Here is a 20,645-nt window from a genome sequence, read left to right as displayed (position 1 = left end):
GAAATGATGCCAATACATATATGCAGCACTGAATATTTTGAAACACAAATTTTGAGGTGATATTGCTTACAGATCTTACCCTCTTGAAATTGTAAATCGATAGTTTTTTTTATGTTTCAAATGTATTTTTCTCATTAGTTTGGTTTACCCTATTTGTTGTATATTTTGATTATCACTACGTACTGATTGTACTTGTATCCTAGAAAGTTTGTGAACTGATAATGAAGCTGCTCTCTGAAATGTTTGCTTTGAAGATATGATTAATAACTTATCATTTTATTTGCTTTCAAATTCTTGCCAAACTAATGATATGAGCTGAATAATAATAAGTGCATTTTTAATTACCTGGCAACTGGTGGTTGTAAGTGGGGCAGAGCTAATTCAGTCTATTCACTAGTGCCATCAATTGCACATGTTGTATGCTGGAATGAAAGGTTTACTTCAGTTCAGTCTAGTTAGGCTAGAAGACAATATAGTAGGTATATAATTCACAGGACATTTACAAAACTGGGCTGGAAATATCGAAGTTGTTGATCTTCAAGTGCATACTAGTATATTCTATTCAGGTTTTTTTCTCATACATGCTTCTCTGAAGGCTCTATGTTAAGATTTCTTTTACTAATTTGTATTCTTCAAGAATTGACACAAGATGGCTATATTTGATATGGTGATAGATAAGATAGCTTATCTCCCAAAAAATTAGATAGGAGTAGATGCAGCACTGATAGAATGAATGTCACAGTGATAGTGACGTCATACAGCCTTGAAATTAGTCATGCTGGATGATACTGAACCAAACATAGTCAGTATTACTTGAAAGCCAGCCACATAATGCACATTGCATTCCGTTTTGACGTAGCCTATTGCTCTTCATTTTGAATTGTACTTTAAAATTGGGCATCCTTTTAGAGAGTTCAATTTTGGGCATTCATTTAGCTTTATATTTAGACCTATTTATATATTTAAATATCATTATTTTCAGAACAGATTCATTTGGATTGTGGAAACTTTTTTTAAAGATAATTGACCATGGATTCAGTTGATGCTGTTTCTGAAATTGAAGAAGGATGGTTCTCCACAATGGATACCATCTTGATAGGAGCATTGATAGCTGTCATAGCTTGGTATTACTTCAGAGGTAGAGGTGACAATGAGGATGTTCCTCCAGCCAACATTCATATCAGGTGGGTTCAATATTCTTATTTCATGCTTTGATCCTTATGATTTAATCATTTAAAGATGAGAAATTTATTATTCTATCAAATGAGAATTGTCTTTAATTTTTTACAATCTTATCTTTTTTTCTAGTAAATTTTTCTAAATTTGGTTGTTGAAATTAAACCAAAATATATCTATTGTTAGGAGTTGAACATACAACAGAACTTAATAACTCACCTAACCTCATTAGACTTCACAATCCACTACATTAGTAGGTATTAAATATCAATCGATCTACCTAGAGAGTAACAAAAATATTTTTTTATTACTTCGATGCATTTGCACTTGCCAAAGAAAACTTCAAGTAAAGGCTTGTTTTTGTTGTTGTTGTTGTTGTTGTGGTTCCCCGGTCTCAATTTTACAAGAGACCCCCCTCACGCAAGTACGACACCACCGACAGGGGGTCGCTCCAGATCTGTAGGGTCGAGGTTATGTGGTGGTGTTGTCTGAGGTCCTGCCAGAGCGGACATTCTTCTTATCTTTTTTTCTAGTAAATTTTTCTAAATTTGGTTGTTGAAATTCAACCAAAATATATCTATTGTTAGGAGTTGAACATACAACAGAACTTGGTAACTCACCTAACCTCATTAGACTTCACAATCCACTACATTAGTAGGTATTAAATATCAATCGATCTACCTAGAGAGTAACAAAAATTTTTTTTTATTACTTCGATGCATTTACACTTGCCAAAGAAAACTTCAAGTAAAGGCTTGTTTTTGTTGGTTCTACTGGTGTACGGTACATGTATAAATGTCCATGACTGCTGTATTTTAGATTGTATCCCTGTATAAATTGATGTTCAATTCAAAAACTTCTAATTAATACCCTAGCACTTGGATCTAATTATTTTGTTAAATTGAGGTACTTGTTTTAAAGATTGAATATATATTTATAATTTATTGAAAAGTTTGTTCTTGCTAGTGTTCACACAAGTGCACAGCTTCAGAGTCTTTTTTTTTTTTTTTGACACACTAAGGCCACTCTACCACAATTGCTTTTAGAATTGATAGTGATATTGACATTTTTGTTGAAATCTTATTCATATGAATTAAAAATCTCAACTTTTAGTCAATATAATTCTTGCAGAATCAAAAGCAGCTTATATTGTCTATTTATTTTGAAATCTACCTTTATTCAGTTCATCTCCACTCATGCGGACATCAGACCGCTCCGATGACAGCAGCTTCATTGGCAAAATGAAAAGATCAGGCAGCAAAGTTGTGGTCTTTTATGGATCACAGACTGGAACTGCTGAAGAATTTGCTGGACGGCTTGCCAAGGATGCCACAAGATATGGATTAAAGGTACTCTTCATTTTATGGAAATTTGCTTTGTTGATTTATAACTTCAAGAAACATGAGATATCACATTGCAATTACCAAAATGTATGTAAATGTTTTGTTTTATTTCAAATTAAAGAGATATCTCATATGATTTGGGTTCAAGTTGTAGCCTGAAATGGATATTTTGCAGCTTATAGGCTTGACTTTAATGAAATAACAAAAACTTTATGGCGGAAGGGCAAAAACTGTTTATACGAAATAATTTATTTGACCAACCATGTGCAGAAAATAAAAATTGCGCAAATTCCGCCATTGTTTCGTTCAATGAAGGGCCAGCAGAAAACTTGAGGCGGATGATGCCATGCATACGTCATCATGCGGCATCTATTAAGTAAATAGTAAAGATGACATTAATATACCGAGGAGAGATTAATATCACAATCATTGTACTTGGAATTTGTCATTTGTTTCTTTGAGATCAATTAGCAAGTTTAACAATCATTTATTCAATTTGGGATCAGTTATCAATCACTTATACATCATTTGGATCAATTCAAAAAATCATTTCATTTCATTTGCTCTATTGACAAAATAAGATTAGATCAGTTGGCCCTACATCTTTGTTATAAATCAGGCTGTGAAGCGGCTATTAGATCTTTAACCCAACACACTCCTTCACAATGAATCACGCTCTGTCATTGCCAGACTTACAGTGTACTGAATAAAGACTTGGCCTCCATGGTAAGTTCGGCCCAGCGTAGTGTTCGAAGAGAGGTCCATCATCCCGAGGTGGCTGGTGCAGGTTTAGATTATTAATCCATAAGACGTAGGTCTACAAGGCAAGGGAACATCACTTGAAGGAGGTTTCAAGCATGAACATCACAAGGTCGTCACGAATACAGGTTTGCTCTCCATAACAACATTATTAGCTAGATCCGACCTTCCATCCAAAATCACTGCCTTCTATGGAGCCCCAGCGCTGTTGGCGCTGTCACACCCTGGCTTTTCCTTGATCTGAATTTTATTAGTATCACTGACAATTGGGGTGAAAATTCAAAAGTCAAACAGATGTTGGGTCAGATCTAAAGTTTCATGGATTTGGTCTTTAATGATTATTGATGTGGCCATTTACTTTATCTCGCTATATACAGCACCTTTCAAATATTGCGATATTTGATATTGCGCCTCCGGGATTTTAGTTCAACACAAATGCGTGGACTCGAATAAATTTTGACACAAAAACAGCTCAGAGCGAAGAATTTCTGAAGATGTGACATAATTATGCAAGACATCATATATATTACAATATGGACATGACAGCGTATTCCACTTGCCTACAAAACATTCCATACATGTGGATTCAGAATCAACTAGCTAAACCCATGATCATTATTGACCAGTTGGACAGATCTTCTAGCATTTGGCCACCAAAACAACTTGGCAGTTACAATAGTGGGCAGACTTTGCCATATAATGATGGCACAATAATTTTGCTGCTAATCCTTGCACAACATTAGTGAAAGGATTAGTCAAAATATTGCAGTTACATTAATGGGAAGACTTTGCCATGTATTGCTGGTACAATAATTTTGCTGCTAATTTTTTTTAACACGTTTTTCTTTACTCAGCTTTGCGTTTGTTTGTTGTTAACATTGACAACGAAAATTAGCCCACTTCTGATTGCTCTAGAGATCTGAAATTCGGCATGCAGGCTATTTTCGCCTAACAATTTCAGATACAATCCTAAAAACTAGCAATTAGAGACCTAAATTAGCTTAATTGAGTAAAGTATGTATATACCGATAGTATATATATAGTATGACGTGTTGCGCTCACGTTATAGTACATCAGCGCGGGTCAGTGATAGCCGTGTCTTGTGCGTATCTCTCCTAAGGTTCAGTCATTCTCTCACTAGCATGTGGAGAAGCTTTCTCTGACCCTTGCTAATTTCTGTCATTCACAAGATAGACATTAGCCAAGTCATTTTATATATGTACCTAGTTTGAAAATTGTTAAAATAATTGGGACAAACTTAAATTATTGTCTCATCTTGAATAAAAATCTAATAAAATGCAGATGATTATTTAGAATGTATCTCAGGGTGGCATGACCAATCTTCACACTTGACAACTGGCTTCTGTACAGATATCAATATCCACCCAAACTTATTGTACCCAATTCTAGAGAACTAATACTAATAAATATAAAAATGACAAAGTCTTTGACTCACAGGTATGTGCTGTCAATTTTCCCTACATCATTGCTAAAAATGCTAAATTACAAATTAGCTGGTTAATGGTGATCTGCAGTTCCCTATCTTCAAAGCAAATCTCTAGATAATTAGACTTTTATCTAATGCTTCAATAGGCATATTATTGCCTGAAATCAATGGTCAGATTTTATGGGTAAACTTAGCCTCATGTGATTACTCTTCAGAGTGCAGCCATAGTAATCCAATGACGGTTCCTAAAATCTACCTTTCAACCTCATACATATGATTGTTAATGAATGTCAACTTATTTACCTGAAAATTGTGATATTTCTTGTGTCTTCAGAGCATGGTGGCAGATCCTGAGGAGTTTGATATGAACGACCTTGCTCAGCTGCCTGCTGAAATAGATGACCACCTTGCCATTTTCTGCATGGCCACATATGGTGAAGGCGACCCCACTGATAATGCTGCTGAGTTCTATCAGATGCTCATAGACCAGGAACTTGACCTCAGCAATCTTAACTTTTGCGTGAGTTTATTCCATTTAGTAAAGTAATTTAAGTTGTTTTGTATATCAGTGAGGTTAAGTGGATAGTGGTGATAGTTGAAGTGCTTGGATGTGATTTAATATTTTTATGAACATACATTTATGATTTTTCATTCTGCAGATTATTTTTGTTTTAAATAGTTTTAGGGCATCATAATTTAACCTTGAAGCTGGAATAAACAGTTGACTTTACAAATAGCAGAAAGCTTATGGTTTGAAAAATTTAGATTCTGCATATGAAGTTCCATCCTTACAGGCTCTACCTTATTGGATTGTAGTATTTTGTCTGTATAGCCTCAGGCACTTGTTAATTAGTGTTAACTGGTCATTTTTTGCCAGGTATTTGCATTGGGAAACAAGACTTATGAGCATTACAATGCAACTGGCCGCTATGTCAACAAAAGGTTGATTGAATTAGGAGCCAAGTGCATACATCCCATGGGGGAAGGAGATGACGATGCCAACATGGAAGATGACTTCATCACTTGGAAGGATGAAATGTGGCCGAAGGTATGATACTTGAATTCTTTCGAGTTTAAAAATAGTTTCTATTTCTAGTAAGTATCCATAAATAAATATGAATCGTGAAAAGTTCCTGCTCAGTTTCTCTTTGATTCCAAATCCCTGCGACATGTTCATTTGAGATAACAAAATCTTTTAACTTTAATAAAGTAAGATAATATAAACTTACATAAACTTCTTCACTAGATGACTACACTTTGTTTTACCCCTTGTATTCTCCCTCATTGTTAAAGTGATGATAGTGATTTCTTAAGATTTCTCATTTATTTGTGTTTTCTACTGAATCAAACTCATCGTTGCAGCTCTCCCTGCTCCACTGTTAAGATAACTAGTGTGGAAATTTTGCAGGTGTGCGAGTTCTTTGGTCTGGACGCAACTGGTCAAGACATCAACATGAGGCAGTACAGTCTCACTGAGCTCACCAACCCTGACCCTAACAAAACTTTCACTGGAGAAATAACAAGACTTAAGTCACATTTGGTACGTTGTGATACATTTTTGTTAGGTTTTTCTCTTGTGCTATAATATTTGGTTATCGTGTTTTATTTTTGACTTTAGAGTAGTATGACTCTGCAGATGCTTCTCAAACAATTGAATATTGTTGCAACCAGCATTTATTGCTGCCTGACTAGTATAAAAATTGTCCAGTAATACTCTTTAAACTTTGCGGCTGTCATATCTAATATTCCACTATATTTTACACATTCCACATATTCTATGATTCTCATTGCTTGTTGCGTTGCTCAGCCTGACAAGCAGCGGCCGCCGTTTGATGCCAAAAATCCATTCATGTCGCGGGTTTTAGTGAACCGCGAACTGCACAAAGGAGGCGGCAGGAACTGTCTGCACATTGAACTTGACATCACGGACTCTAAAATTAGGTAATTAGCATTTTGTGTCCTGTGCTGATTTTTGAATCGTTACTTCTAAATTATCTACTTGATAGAAGTTCATCTGTTAAAATCTGTTCAACAATTTATTTACCCTTGGATTGTGTTGTTGGCATCTATTCAACAATTTACCCTTGGATTGTCCTGTCATGGAAAGTTGTTTATAATAGTATCAATGATTACATCTTAGGTGAATGCATCTTAATTGCAACTCATTTCTGATGTCCTACACACTAAGTTTCACTAGCCTTCTCTTTGTTAAATCTTTGTTGAAAGTAAGTTATTATTCAAGTCCAGATTCGTTAAGGACTTTTGATAAAATTCTAAAAGCTCACTTTTAGAACATTTTGCATGCACACTTTTGAACATTTTGCATGCACAGATACGATGATGGTGAACACTTGGCCGCGTACTATGAACAATTTGCTTGTGCAGATATGATGCTGGTGACCACGTGGCAGTTTACTCGTGCAACAACCCTGAGCTGGTGGAGGGCTTGTGTTCAATGCTTGGCAAGGACCCTGACACCGTCTTCATGCTCACCAACCTCGATGAGTTCAGCAGCAAGCGGTCGCCTTTTCCATGCCCCTGCAGCTACCGCACGGCGCTGTCTCACTACGTTGATATCACCTCACCTCCGCGTACACACGTCCTCAAGGAGTTCATCCAATACGCTTCTGATGAGAAGGTCTGACTAATACACTGCACTCAAATTGCGTGTTGAGCCTATCACGTTTCTGCTGTTTGATTTGTAAAGGGTTGAAATTGATGGGATTATCAATACGTAATGGTTTAAGTGCAAATGTTTAGGATGTTCAAGGATAGTGATATTATGAAAATTTCTTGCAGTTGTTTTTTTATTGTACTATTCAAGGCCTTTTAGTAGACATTATTACTTGAAATTTTTATTCTCAAACATATGTGGGGTTTGAACAGCGTGTGCATTTCGTGTGCGTTTTCTTCCAAATGCAGGTTATGGCAACTGCAGTAAACATTATTAATGATCAACTTTATTATCAAACAGATATAGGAATATAGGATTTGATGAGCGTATGCATCTGGTGTTTCCTTACATATGCAGGACAGGGAGCAACTGGTGCTGATGACGAGCACTACAGACGAGGGCCGCGCCGCGTACCAGGAGTGGGTGGTGAAGAGCGCCAGGACCGTGAGTCACGTCCTGGAGGACTTGCCCTCTTGTCGGCCGCCCCTTGATTACCTCTGTGAGCTGCTACCCCGTCTACAGGCCCGCTACTACTCCATATCTTCCTCTCCTAAGGTTCGGAGCAGCCTGTATTTATACGATCATTTTATCATCGTTTTTTCTACTTGCAAAGTTGGACGCTAATTATATTTATATCATCTCAACTATGTGCATGTTACCCTTGTACGTAGTCACATAATTATTCCCAATTTATTTCAGTATTACCTGAATTACTACTGATTTGTTCGCCAAGATTAGCGTTCCTTCACTAGTCATTATCTAATTGAATAATATAGGCTGATTTATCCAGGAGCACCCGTCCAGCGTGCACGTGACGGCCGTGGTGCTGCAGTACGAGACTCTCACGAAGCGCATCAACAAAGGCGTCGCCACCAACTGGCTCATGGCACGTCAGCCAACGCAAGACCAGCAGTACACTGTGCCCATCTTCGTCAGGAAGTCTCAATTCAGGTAAAGAAAATCCCAATAGGTAACAAGTGAGATATCGATAGAGTACCTTGGGAATTCACTGTTTCGTTTTTAACGAAATGCTGATTTTTTTATGTGGATTTGAATTTCATTTGCTTGAAAAAGATTTTCATTAGAAAATGGAAATGATATTTGCAGTATTAAGAATAAAATGTCATTTTATTCATTGGGGAGTAACAATTGTTTGGGGTTCAGACTATTAGACAAATCCGTAAGTTGTCTTCCAATATAATAAAGGAAAGTTAAACTACAAAAATAACCGTTACTTTATTGAAACTTTCATGTAGCTTTGCCGAATGAGACTAATCCAACCACACTAATAAATGTACGGAATCTCCAACGTTTTACATCTACACCCAGACAGCAAAATTGAAGCTCCAAAATGACACTTGATTCTATTGAAATTTCCATGTGGGCTCACCGAATGAGACTAAAATACAAATTCATTTGCGAAATCTTGTACATTCCAAGTACAGGTTTTTCACCTCCATTCCAGACTGCCCATCAAGAGCGAGGTGCCCGTGGTCATGATCGGCCCTGGCACGGGCATAGCGCCCTTCAGAGGGTTCCTGCAGGAACGAGACGTCGCTTTCAAGAGAGGTATGTTCAGTCCTAGACTCACTTACTGCAACATCAGTTATAGTACGCGAACAAATATCTTATTGAAAAATTGTGGTCATGTCGTAACGCTGCGTTAAACCAGTAATGAGTATAAAATTCTTTCAAAAATGGTGTTATCAATATTAAATGTATAATGATGAAGTAATTTCAATATTTTCATGAATTCTATTGTCACCAATTTACATGACTTGTACGTATAGATAGTGCAATTATCACTCACTAGTGTACCCCATTGAGTAACCAATCACTGTAGCGCTGTGGTTAGCGCCACTGTACACGCAGTGATGGCAGCACCGAGATGAGTGGAGCTAGGCGAGGGTTTGTTGCTTGGGAAGCTCGGTTGATTTCTTGGTGTCGCTGATGGTCGCCATCACTCTATTAGACAAATCCGTAAGTTGTCTTCCAATATAATAAAGGAAAGTTAAACTACAAAAATAACCCTTACTTTATTGGCACTTGCATGTAGCTTTGCCAAATGAGACTAATCCAACCACACAAATTAATGCATGGAATATCCAGCGTTTTACATCTTCACTCAGACAGCAAAATCGAAGCACAAAAATGACTCTTGATTCAACTGAAATTTCCATGTGGGCTCACCGAATGAGACCAAAATACAAAATTATTAAGGAACCATGTACGTTTCAAATGCAGGTTTTTCACCTTCTTTCCAGACTGCCCATCAAGAGCGAGGTGCCCGTGGTTATGATCGGCCCTGGCACGGGCATCGCGCCCTTCAGAGGGTTCCTGCAGGAACGAGACGTCGCTTTCAAGAGAGGTATGTATGTTCAGTCTTAGCCTCACTTACTGCAACATCAGTTATAAGCGAACAAATATCTTGTTGGAAATTGTGGGCGAGTTTTAATGCTGAGTTAAACCAGTAAAAAATTCGTTCAAAAATGGTGTTATCCCTATTTAATATATAATGATGAAGTAAATTTGATATTTTCATGATTTAGATTGTCCCAATTTAGAGGACTTGTACGTATGAATAGTGCACTTATTACTCACTAGTATACCATATTGAGTAAAGAGTCACTGTAGCGCAGTGGTTAGCGCCACTGTATGCGCAGTGATGGCAGCACCGAGATGAGTGGAGCTAGGCGAGGGTTCGTTGCTTGGGAAGCTCAGTTGATTTCTCGGTGTCGCTGCTGCACGGCGCTTGGTCGCCATTAGAAAGGTGGTGCTTACAGCATGGCCTTGGGTGTGTGTGTCCCTGAACAAACTTTGGGTTAATGTTATCTAGGGTATCTTAAGTTCACTCACTCTAACTAGTTTTCCAATTAAATAATGATTTATTAATGCTGCTTTGAATAAGGTAAAAACGCGTGCAACTAATGAAATTTGTGTCACTATAGACGGCAGTGTGGGCAAAATGTTGCTGTACTTCGGATGCCGCCAGAAAGCTCACGACTACATCTACCAGGAGGAACTTGAGCAGTACGAAAAATCCGGTCTTGTCACGGTAAGTTTCATGTCTTGTTATCCTTGGTTCTATTTCTAGATTGAGTTTCTCTTTTTAAATACAATGATTTCAGGCTTGAAATAATGCTGCTTTTCGGAATAACCTATTATTCAGAAAAAATTTTTTGTCTCCTCTAGAACCATTTATGGAAATGCAATGATATTTGTACCCCTCTCTGGCAACTTGGCTCCACGATCGTCTTCAAATTGCTGTTGTAATTGTGTCTCTTCAAAAGAACTATAATCATGGTCTCATTAGTGATTTTTGTTTCTCTGGCGTGAAGCTTCGTCTAGCCTTCAGCCGTGACCAGCCAGAGAAGATTTACGTGCAGCACCTGCTTGCTCAAGATGCTGCGCTCGTCTGGGACCTCATTGGTAAACAGAATGGTCATCTCTACGTCTGCGGGTAAGTGCTTTCATAATTACGGGCTTTTGGGCGCAAAGATATCATCTCGGTTATGTTAGCGATTCATATCTGTGGCTCAATTTGAAAAAAATATAACTCAGTACTCAGTGCAGTGAGTGATAGAGAGCGCATTCTCTCTTCGACAAAAATTTGAGGTCACGGAAGGACGGACAGACAGACAGACGGACATGGCGAGCACAATAGTGCATTTTTTCCATAAATGAGAAAATGCGCTATAAAGGAACAAACTATTTTATTACTTTTTATGCTTGGTCATTTGGTTTGAAACATGGATTGCAACTCGAAGTGGTTGGAATTGAATGCGTGCTGAACTCCGGTCACGACCTTCAAATCGCTCATACACGCTGCATAAAGGCTCTTTTACTATCACCGATTATCTACTATATAATACATTATCTACTGTATAATACATTATCTATTCATGTCTACTATATACTATGTTATCTACTCTACTAGATTATCTCGTTCGGCAAAGCTACATGAAAGTTTCAATAATGTCACCTGTCACCTGTACAATTTGTGCCTTCACCTTTTTAATATTCAAAATTGTCTGCAGTGACGCCAAGAACATGGCTCGGGAAGTGAACTTGACCATCATCGACATCTGTCGCAAGGAAGGCGACATGACTCAACAGCAGGCCGAGGACTACGTCAAGACAATGATCCAGAAGAAGCGTTACTCCTCAGATGTCTGGAGCTAAAGCATTGAAAGCCTTACACAACTGGCTGTTTCCACTATACCAATCACGAGCCTTCCTGAAAGTCCGACAGCATCAAGTGGTAAACAATCTTTGTCAACAGTTGACGGCGATTTATCATGAAATAGGATGAAATACAAAATTACTGCATAATTTCTGAGATGCGTGTTTACACTGTTGATATTTGTGGTGATATTAAATTTTAATGATGTAAAATGAAATGAAGCTGTGCAATATTCACTTGTTTTTTTTTTGCGAATGACAAATTACTTGCAGGTATTTTGTGTTAAGGCTGATTTCGCTCCAGTTCTTCCAGTCACGGTTTTAATGTTAATCACTTATCACACATCCCATCTTTTTTAGAACACAAATCTTTTATAACTGGTTTATAATGTTTTATGTGTTCTGGTTTCCTCCTCAAGAGTATTGATCCATAGATTGCAATTTTATTTTTTAACTTCATTCCAATTACAATACATTTCATTTCATTCAGTATTTCAATAGTCGCTTCAAATCATCGCTAATTTCGATGAATGTATATTTGTCATCATGCCAACCATGATGCTTGTGTACCCTCGAAAATTCCGTGTTGCAGTACTCTTAATGAGGAGCATTTATTTGGGAATTAAATGGTCTCTAAATTAATTAAATTGCCGTGTGAAATGGTCTCTAGTTTTCCAGTCTATGCGATGATTTCTGTTCTGAAGATCTGTTGCGAAGTTTAGCTTTGTATTACTATTCATTATGATTTGGCAGTCTACTTGTCGATGTTCTGTTTTGAAGAATTACTGTGCACTTTCATTTATTTTACGAGCTTTCTTGCATTTCCTTCATAGTGCATCTATGCAAAATAAAAAAATCTCTTGAACAAATCTGAAAGAAGACATCATGGATCGAGTTATACATAGGATCGCATTCATAAGAACAATAAATATCTTAATGAAAGAAGTTATCGGGCTATTTTAATAAGACGAGGCAAGGGAAAAATTATTTAGTTCCATTTATAGCCAGATTGTTTTTGGATTTGTGACCTCTAGAAATATTTTGACCCAAATTTGTTGAAGCATGAGTCTAGTTGGAAGCAAACTGAGAAATATCCATAGTGTTGTTTTAACTATCAGCCCAACTCGAGGATCAGCGTTGATAAAATTTTGTATGCATTTATTATGTTCTATCTAATACCATGACAGCCTCCCTGATTTTGCACTATGATCTTATTTGCTATCTTTTGCTTGAGTTATTTCAGTTGCGAATGAACTGCTGGAATTCATCGTGCAAAATAATCTAGCTATTAGTTTTATGTGCATGCTTGTTCCTTGTGTTGATCGTTAGAAGATATACCTATATTTATTTAACGTGTGGCTAACTGATTCCCGCTTTTGCCTGCAAATTTATATTTGCTGAACATTATTTTTCCTTCAAATGATTGACAGTTCTTTGAAATCTGAGGTTATATAGTACTTATATTTCTTACTTTTTTGACTTCTGCCTTTAAATTTTGTAATCATCGTTCATAACTTATTAATGTCAACTATTTTCCACGATACGACAATTGTTGTTACTTTTATTAAATTTTGCTATTTTTATTGCTAGTGCTTCACTAGCTCATGCCTCACTTACTTCCCTTCTTGATCCTATTTCCATTGAATTACTTTGCGTAATGATACCTATTAAATCATAATTACAGGATTGTTTCTTTATTTAGCAAGTATCATAGTCCCGTTGTGTTTATAGATAGTGCATGTGCATGTTGTTCGCTATTAATGCAGCTAATGCTTGATATACGTTCTAGTGCTCAGTTGTTTCATATCTCGGTTGAATTTATTCATATCTCGGTCTTCCACCACGGTTCGTGGGTGTAGTTATGCAGCTCAAGACTTGTTGCCTCGAAACACTGATGAAATCCGCACTTGTGGCGTTGAGTTTATGTACTTCAAAGAGGAACAATCGTCCTAATTTTAGTTTGACCTGTCCTTCATCCTTCTAGGGGACATGTAAGCGACAGAAAAATTGGCATTTGATTTTACCCACTTGTTTATACGTCGCCAAATGTGAGAACACCCTGTTTATTCCTCTTTCCCTAATCCTTCTTATTTGCATTGGCGAGTAACCTGCAATACGTAAAATGTTTTAGTGAGGTCAAGTTCGAAGAAATTAATCTATGAATTTACATACTTCAAAAAATACTTGTTTAAATTGGTAACTGTTGCAAGAGTTTGATTATAACTCAACCTCTTTCGTGTCAAAAATGCAAGTTAATGTGTTGTAGTTTCTAGGCCTTAGAATGTCACCTATGCAATTTGTGCCTTCACCTTCCTAGAAACGCACTTGATTGAAATGCAGTCTGGGTAGACGCCACCTGTAATATTAAGCAATAGGTTTCATTTAAGATAAGCTCGCTGTGGCCGATTGTGTCTACTTGACAAAGAGGTATCAGGGTATATTTTAACAGTGTTATGAATCGAGAACTCAGCGTGGTTTATCAGCATCCTTCCACCGTATACATGTTGAAGGGGCCAGGGAGTCTATTATGGGCCAGGATCTTTCACTTTTGGAATTAGTACGTTTGTTAGAAAACTTCACCAATATACAACTGGATTCAAAGTCAATTATTCATCGACTATTATTCTAATCTTTCCATGTGCAATATATTTTTTACTGCAGCTTCAGTTCGTTAAGGATAGGCTGCGTTTCAGCTCGCACAAAGTATAGATTTTTCTGAACTTTTATTTGTAAGCTTAGTATGGATGGTAAAGACTATTTGAATTTTTGTTTACATCTGAATCGTATTGTTACGATTTTTTTTTTTTTTTATAGTTGGTTTTGGAGGCTTCCAGTGCTTGTGCACTGCCCAGCCTGGTCTCTGTCACTCATTTGATGAAAGACTATGCACCGTGCAAAGGGGCTCAATGGCCCAAGTACCTTATATGTAGCATGCACCCAGCATCCAGACAATTGAATTGGTATTGTTACGAATACTTTGTTAACTAAAGCTACATTCCTTCTAGACAGATTTTTTCGCCTGTTAGGATCATGTGGATGACGATGTTGTTATCCACGACGCTTGTAGTCAAAGCTTCCAAAAACTGGTTTTAATTGTCAATCCTTTCTAAAAGGTCACCAAAAAGTTTCGCGTGCACCCAAACTTGGCCGAATATAATAATAAATTATCGCCTTGTTTTCTCACTGTTCCGGTTTTGTTAACAAAATACGTCTATATTGTTGTGTCGTGTAGAATTGGGCTTAAACGGTCTAGAAGACTTACTCGTGGTTTAAGAGGGATGTCCTCCGTGTAATGTAACGTTGCCTTATTTTGGTATTTGCATAAATTAAATTCTGGTTTGTTCTAACTAAGTTATTATTTGACAACCTTCCGAGGCGGCATTTTAGTTTTCCAAATTAGTGTTTTTAAAACGTCAAACGAACAAGTTCGTATCGTTACTTCGTTGGTTAATTTAGGAACTAGTGTTATTTTTTTGTGTTCATGCTGCATTAGGGTTGCTCTACTGTGTCGGCAGCTCAAGAAAAAATTAGTGTCTCCTAGTGTGGTGTTTTTGACGGGCCTGTAATTGAACTAAAAAAACGATTGAGGGATGCTGGTTTATGTTAGACCCTTTAAGATTCTTATCCCACACCTGATTAGAGTAAGAATTCTCTGCCATTTTGAAAGAAATTCAAACAATAACTTCGTTGGAATTATTTCTACATTATAGCTTTTGATATGTTACATTGAGCCATCATAAGAGGCACTACTTGAATGCCTGTATTAATGGGTTGTAATTTTAGTGCAGAACGGCTTCCGCTAATGAATTCATTCACTTAGTCCAAAAGGTTGAGCCTGGATTTCAGTAAACGAGTATATATATTTTTTGTTTCTATTCTGTTTCAAATAATTGTAGCTGCATCGTGTCATTACCTTCAATCATTCAGCAAGGTAAAAATTCTACTAGCCAGCCATAAAAAAATACTTTTTTTCGGGGAAGCTTCTCAACCATGATTTGGGGCTTCATTTTGACCACTTAAACCAATAATCCGCGCAACCGAACCTTCCGATATTTCCGCCATGTCAGCTGTTGGATTGACAAGGAAATGTCAAGTATTGTGCATGTGGTAGAACATTAGCTAGTTGTCTTCTACCATTACTGAATTTCTTTCTTATTTCATAATGACGAGCAGCTTAGGTACTATTGCTCACGTAGATGTTAGCTACGAAATTCAGCATTGGCTCTGTCCCGATTTATATTTTGATCGTCATCTCAAACGTCGGGTGTTAGGTAAACTCAGTCGTTGTCCACTCATTTAACGTTATCGAACTTTTAATGAATGGGATGTAAATGATTCAGTTTACACTCTTATTATTACAATGACGAATTCAAATCATTCCAATTATTTGTAGACATACCAAAATGCAAGTTAATACCTAAATCCAATAAACTGCTTGGGCTGAACTGATGCTCCTATCATTTCTATGAGTCTATGAGAAGCCTTCTCAGAATCCTGCCAGAATGCCTAAAACTTGTATTATTGGTCAAGTATTATTCAAAGTATTATTGAATTCATATTGATTGAAGTATCACACTAACAATGAAATTAGTCTCGAGATGACATTAATTCAATCTAAACTTTGTTATTCTGCAATAACAATTTAACCAAGCTTGCTTCATGCTAATTTTGGGCTACGGTGCAAGCAAGAATATAACGAGTTAGCATTTGCCTTCAGTTCATTAATTCGCTTAATACTCGAGTGCAAAAGTAAGATTCATACCACTATGCAGAGGGTGGATGCAGCGTCGGCAATATATGGATTTTTAAGCCCAAAGCGTCGCTGGCCATTTTAAAGATGCGTCGCCGGGTAATTTATCCATCCAACGTACCGGAAACCTTACTTTTTTTCTAAATAGTTGGCTGAAGACTGAGAAATATATTAAATGCAAGAATTTCAATCTAAATGTGTCGGCAAGATCTTCTGAAGGCGAAAATTTTGCCGATAATGCGTCGCCATAGGTCTTTAAATCTTCGTTCACTCTCTGCACAGTGGGATTCATAAATCCACTTTGAAGACATTTCATCATGATCAAACTCAGGCCAATTTGCATTAAGTACATTGAAAAATATTGTGATCCTTGCCAGTCATAGTGACAAAGCAGACAGTTTTTTAGACTCTGTCTCAAGTTCATTTTTGAGTCCTATAAGTAGACCAGTAAAGTATCATTGATACCAGCATTATCATACTTAATAATTGGTTAAAATCTTGAGTAAATGAGGAAATTAAAAATGAACTGATTCTAAAAAATCTCTGGTTTGTCACTATGATTATCATACTTAAGAAATTGGTTTAAATCTTGAGTAAATGAGGAAATTAAAAATGAACTGATTCTAAAAAATCTCTGGTTTGTCACTATGCCTTGCCTCTATCCGATATACGGTACTGCAACAAATTACTATTTTACAGTACAATTGACTTTTTGAAAGAAATTTTTTTTAATGGCATGTCAGAAAGTTGCAGTCAAAGTGTTTGCCCCATGAAGCAAAATTTGCTATTATAGAGAGGTTGTTTTGGTGACCACATTAACACATTGAGAAGCACATGCCACTTTGCGGCTCTCAAGCTTATGTCATAAATCAATCTTGTGTTCAAGTGCACGATGTACAAACATAGCAAGAAGCGTGAGCCGTGTGGTGGTAACATTCCTGAGAACGTTTAATAATAGGGAGAATACGTTCAATATTAATAGAACGCTATACGTTGCTAATTATTTATTGTTCATATTTGCCATGATAGCAGTAAACAAGTAAACAAGACCAAGACAATTGAGAAATTTTAAATATAAATAAATATAAGACAAATTGGAATCTTATGTAGAGTTACACATATCAACATGGAAGTATCAGATTATAATACATTATTTTTTGTACGTCTTATAAGAAGGGGTCTTGTACAACTGATAGTTAATAATTTCGAGCTATGATAAGATCATTGGTATTAACATTCAATCACCGCTCCCAGTTATTAACCACTTGCATGTTTATGTTTATCTACTAAATTTATAATAAATTATGAGTACAACATCCATGGGCTGTTAACCCCGCTGACCAGGAAGTTTGCGGTCGTAAACGGTAAATCATAATGACATATCTTAATTGCATATTTTTTGGTGCCTGATGATCCTTTATAAGGGTGTCATTTGTGGTCTCAAGTCATGATATAACCGACAAGAAACACGGGTAAGAAGCATGACACAAACAGAGCTATGATTGGTTTGGCTGGAATTTGCAGTTCTTTAATTTTTTTATTCAAGAAAATATTTCTGATATATGCAAGTGTAAAAAAAGTGAAACATAAATTAGTTAACTGAAGATTTTTGCAGCATTTATGCTAGGCCAAAGCTATAATATGTAATGTAAAAAGTTACCAATAATGCATGAATTAATTAAACTTCTGTACTGAGAATCTTATCAAAACATAGTTCGTTGTGGGACCTTCTTGAGTTCTTCCCCACAACATGTGAACTTTGGAGTCAGTGATACAAAATGATGAGTTTCATGACTCATTGTCAAAGACGAATCATATAATTTCAATTATTTTCAAAGCTAAGTAAACACAATCGCAAGTAAATTTTTGAAAATTTGATACCAAAGTTTTATGTTTTCTGGGCGTTTCAGAACATTCTCTATCGATTAGTTTGATCGAGAAGTGAACTTTTCTGTGACCCAAATATATGGGTCTGGGTTTTAGTCACTTGGTCCGGGGCTCCCCGGACCTGAAGTGAAATTTTTCTAAGTAAATTTTCAAAAATTTGATACAAAAGTTTCATGTTTTCTGGACGTTTCAGAACATTCTCCATCGATTAGTTTGATTGAGAAATGAACTTTTCTGTGACCCTCATACGTTGGTGCGACAAAATTGTTCAAAGTAAATATCAAAATTTTATATGTAAAATTAAAAGTTTTCTTGACGTTTCAGATGATTTGCAGCCTTTTATTTTTTTTAACCTGGTCCGCCGGACCGGTCCGGGTCCAGGTTTTAGTCAGTACCCTGACATGTGGAACAGCCTCCCTGAAGATATTGTTGACGTCACTTGACACTCTGAGTATGAACGTGTTCAAGAACAGACTAGACAAGGCCATGCAAGAGCATATCATATACCGTATATAGTCTTGAAATGCCTTGTATCCTACAGAACAACTGAAATCTAAAAACAATTTTAAACGTAGCATCCGTTGAAAAAATATTTGATCAAAAGGCCACCGCCAATCTAGTAAAGAAAAATACAAGAATTGGCAACAGGCCTATCCAGGCCTATTCTGCAATGCCAAAGATACTATAATATACAGTGGGGGGAAATTAATATTCGTACACTTGAAAAATCGTATTTTAATGCATGTAAGTACACAAACTTAACAGGAAAAGTGATTTAAATTATGTATAGAGACGCATAGTATTCAAAAATACTATCAAAAGAAATTAAATCTCAATGCAACAAAAAACTAAACCAATTTCTTAAGTATGATAATGCTGGTATCCAGGATACTTTACTGGTCTACATATAGGACTCAAAAATGAACTTGAGGGAGAGTCTAAAAAACTCTCTGCTTTGCCACGCCACTATGATTGATGGTCAAGTTATATATTATATACATTATTATATATTATATACATTATATCCATGTGATGCATTATTTATTTGCAACATTTCTTCTTGCTTCGAATCACTGACATGTGGAACAGGCAGCCCGAACAGCCTCCCTGAAGATATTGTTGAGTATGATCGTGTTCAAGAACAGACTAGACAAGGCCATGCAAGAGCAAATTATATAAATAGTCTTGAAATGCCTTGTATCCTACAGTACAACTGAAATCTAAGAATAATTTTAAATGTAGCAACCGTTGAAAAATATTTGATCAAAAGGCCAGTCTAGTCAAGAAAAATACAAGAATTGGCAACAGGCCTATCCAGGCCTATTCTGCAATGCCAAAGATACTATACTATACTATACATGTACTACTATACTACACATTTATACTATTATACATGTTGTTTTGGTGCACATGCTGATGCTGTGCCTGTGGGCTGTGGCTGTAGTTGTAAAACAGTGGCATGGCATGGTGATTGGTGTCTGACTGTCTGGTGACAAACCATAGATTTTTTTGTATCAGTTCATTTTAATTTCCTCATCTACTCAAGATTTACACCAATTTCTTATGTATGATAATGCTGGTATGATGGTATCCATGATACTTCACTGCAATCACTGGTCTATATATAGGACTCAAAAATGAACTTGAGGAGGGGTCAATCAAACTACAAAGTCTATTACGGTATTATTACGGTATTGCCTTATGAAAAGAAGATGCTAGTATAAAATGAGATGCTAAAATATCCAACAATAATCTTGTTATTTTTGAGTTTGATATTGCACATAATTGAAAATACCATGGGTAATGGCCTAATTAGAAAATGAGGCAGAAGCCACTAATCAGACAAAATTCTATTATTAATCCTGCCTATTCCACCTGTGTCTAAAGCTTTTTCTCAATTTCTCTGGTGAAAAATAAAGATGAAGGGATTTTTATCTGCCATTTTCAAAAATTGAAATGAAACAAATATTTTTATCTGCAAATGCTGCAATTTTACTAAACTTATGCCAAATCTTGTAAATTTGTATAATGATTTACGTAATTATAGATTAAACTCAATTAAAAACGTTTTGTACATGTGCTCAATATTTTGTGGCAACTTATAACTAAGAGTACCAAAGTGGAAAATTAGGCAAAAGCAGAACTGCAGAAGCTACCCATAATTGAGACAAAAAGACCTATGCTTATTGTTAATTTTATCCATTATTTTGACCCTTTCCTAGTATATTTTTATCAAAGAAAAAAAGCAAAAAATGTCATTATGCATGTTATTTTTTTATGATAATTAGACAATCATTTTTACAGCAATTTTCAGAAATTATGCCTGCTCAGTCTTGAATTCTAGGATAGTGCTTAAAGTAAGTTAGAAGTTAATGACAACATGACACCCTTCAGGGAATCTTGAATCAGCCCTTGCCATAGTAAGAA

At 36.3% G+C, this 20,645-nt stretch overlaps 1 protein-coding gene across 2 annotated transcripts; it reads left to right on the top strand.

The window, feature by feature from the left end:
* Nucleotides 1-958: 958 nt before the first annotated feature.
* Nucleotides 959-12,333, top strand: LOC108678934 (NADPH--cytochrome P450 reductase). Of its 2 annotated transcripts, none has more exons than XM_018167428.2 (13): nt 959-1,184; nt 2,360-2,525; nt 5,060-5,245; nt 5,603-5,773; nt 6,134-6,265; nt 6,533-6,666; nt 7,111-7,363; nt 7,757-7,954; nt 8,190-8,350; nt 9,664-9,767; nt 10,348-10,454; nt 10,738-10,859; nt 11,437-12,333. In XM_018167428.2, exons 1-13 carry the CDS (start codon nt 1,030-1,032, stop codon nt 11,579-11,581), a joined length of 2,034 nt encoding a protein of 677 aa, XP_018022917.1. In that variant the 5' UTR covers nt 959-1,029; the 3' UTR covers nt 11,582-12,333. The 2 variants fall into 2 exon arrangements, with proteins under 2 accessions (XP_018022917.1, XP_018022918.1); XM_018167429.2 differs by lacking the exon at nt 9,664-9,767 and adding an exon at nt 8,865-8,968.
* Nucleotides 12,334-20,645: the final 8,312 nt, after the last annotated feature.

The sequence above is a fragment of the Hyalella azteca genome, unplaced genomic scaffold, assembly GCF_000764305.2.
Source record: "Hyalella azteca isolate HAZT.00-mixed unplaced genomic scaffold, Hazt_2.0.2 contig1796, whole genome shotgun sequence".
In the NCBI taxonomy this organism is placed as follows: Eukaryota; Metazoa; Arthropoda; class Malacostraca; order Amphipoda; family Hyalellidae; genus Hyalella; species Hyalella azteca.
The sequence above is the reverse complement of the archived record's forward strand: the minus strand, read 5'-3'. Positions and strand labels throughout refer to the sequence as shown.

Excerpts from the sequence above, each read along its gene's own strand:
- LOC108678934 (XM_018167428.2), top strand. The coding sequence starts at position 1,030 with ATGGATTCAGTTGATGCTGTTTCTGAAATTGAAGAAGGATGGTTCTCC. Across the intron at positions 2,526-5,059 it reads CCACAAGATATGGATTAAAG|AGCATGGTGGCAGATCCTGA; the intron begins GTACTCTTCATT and ends TTGTGTCTTCAG. Across the intron at positions 10,455-10,737 it reads AAAAATCCGGTCTTGTCACG|CTTCGTCTAGCCTTCAGCCG; the intron begins GTAAGTTTCATG and ends TCTGGCGTGAAG.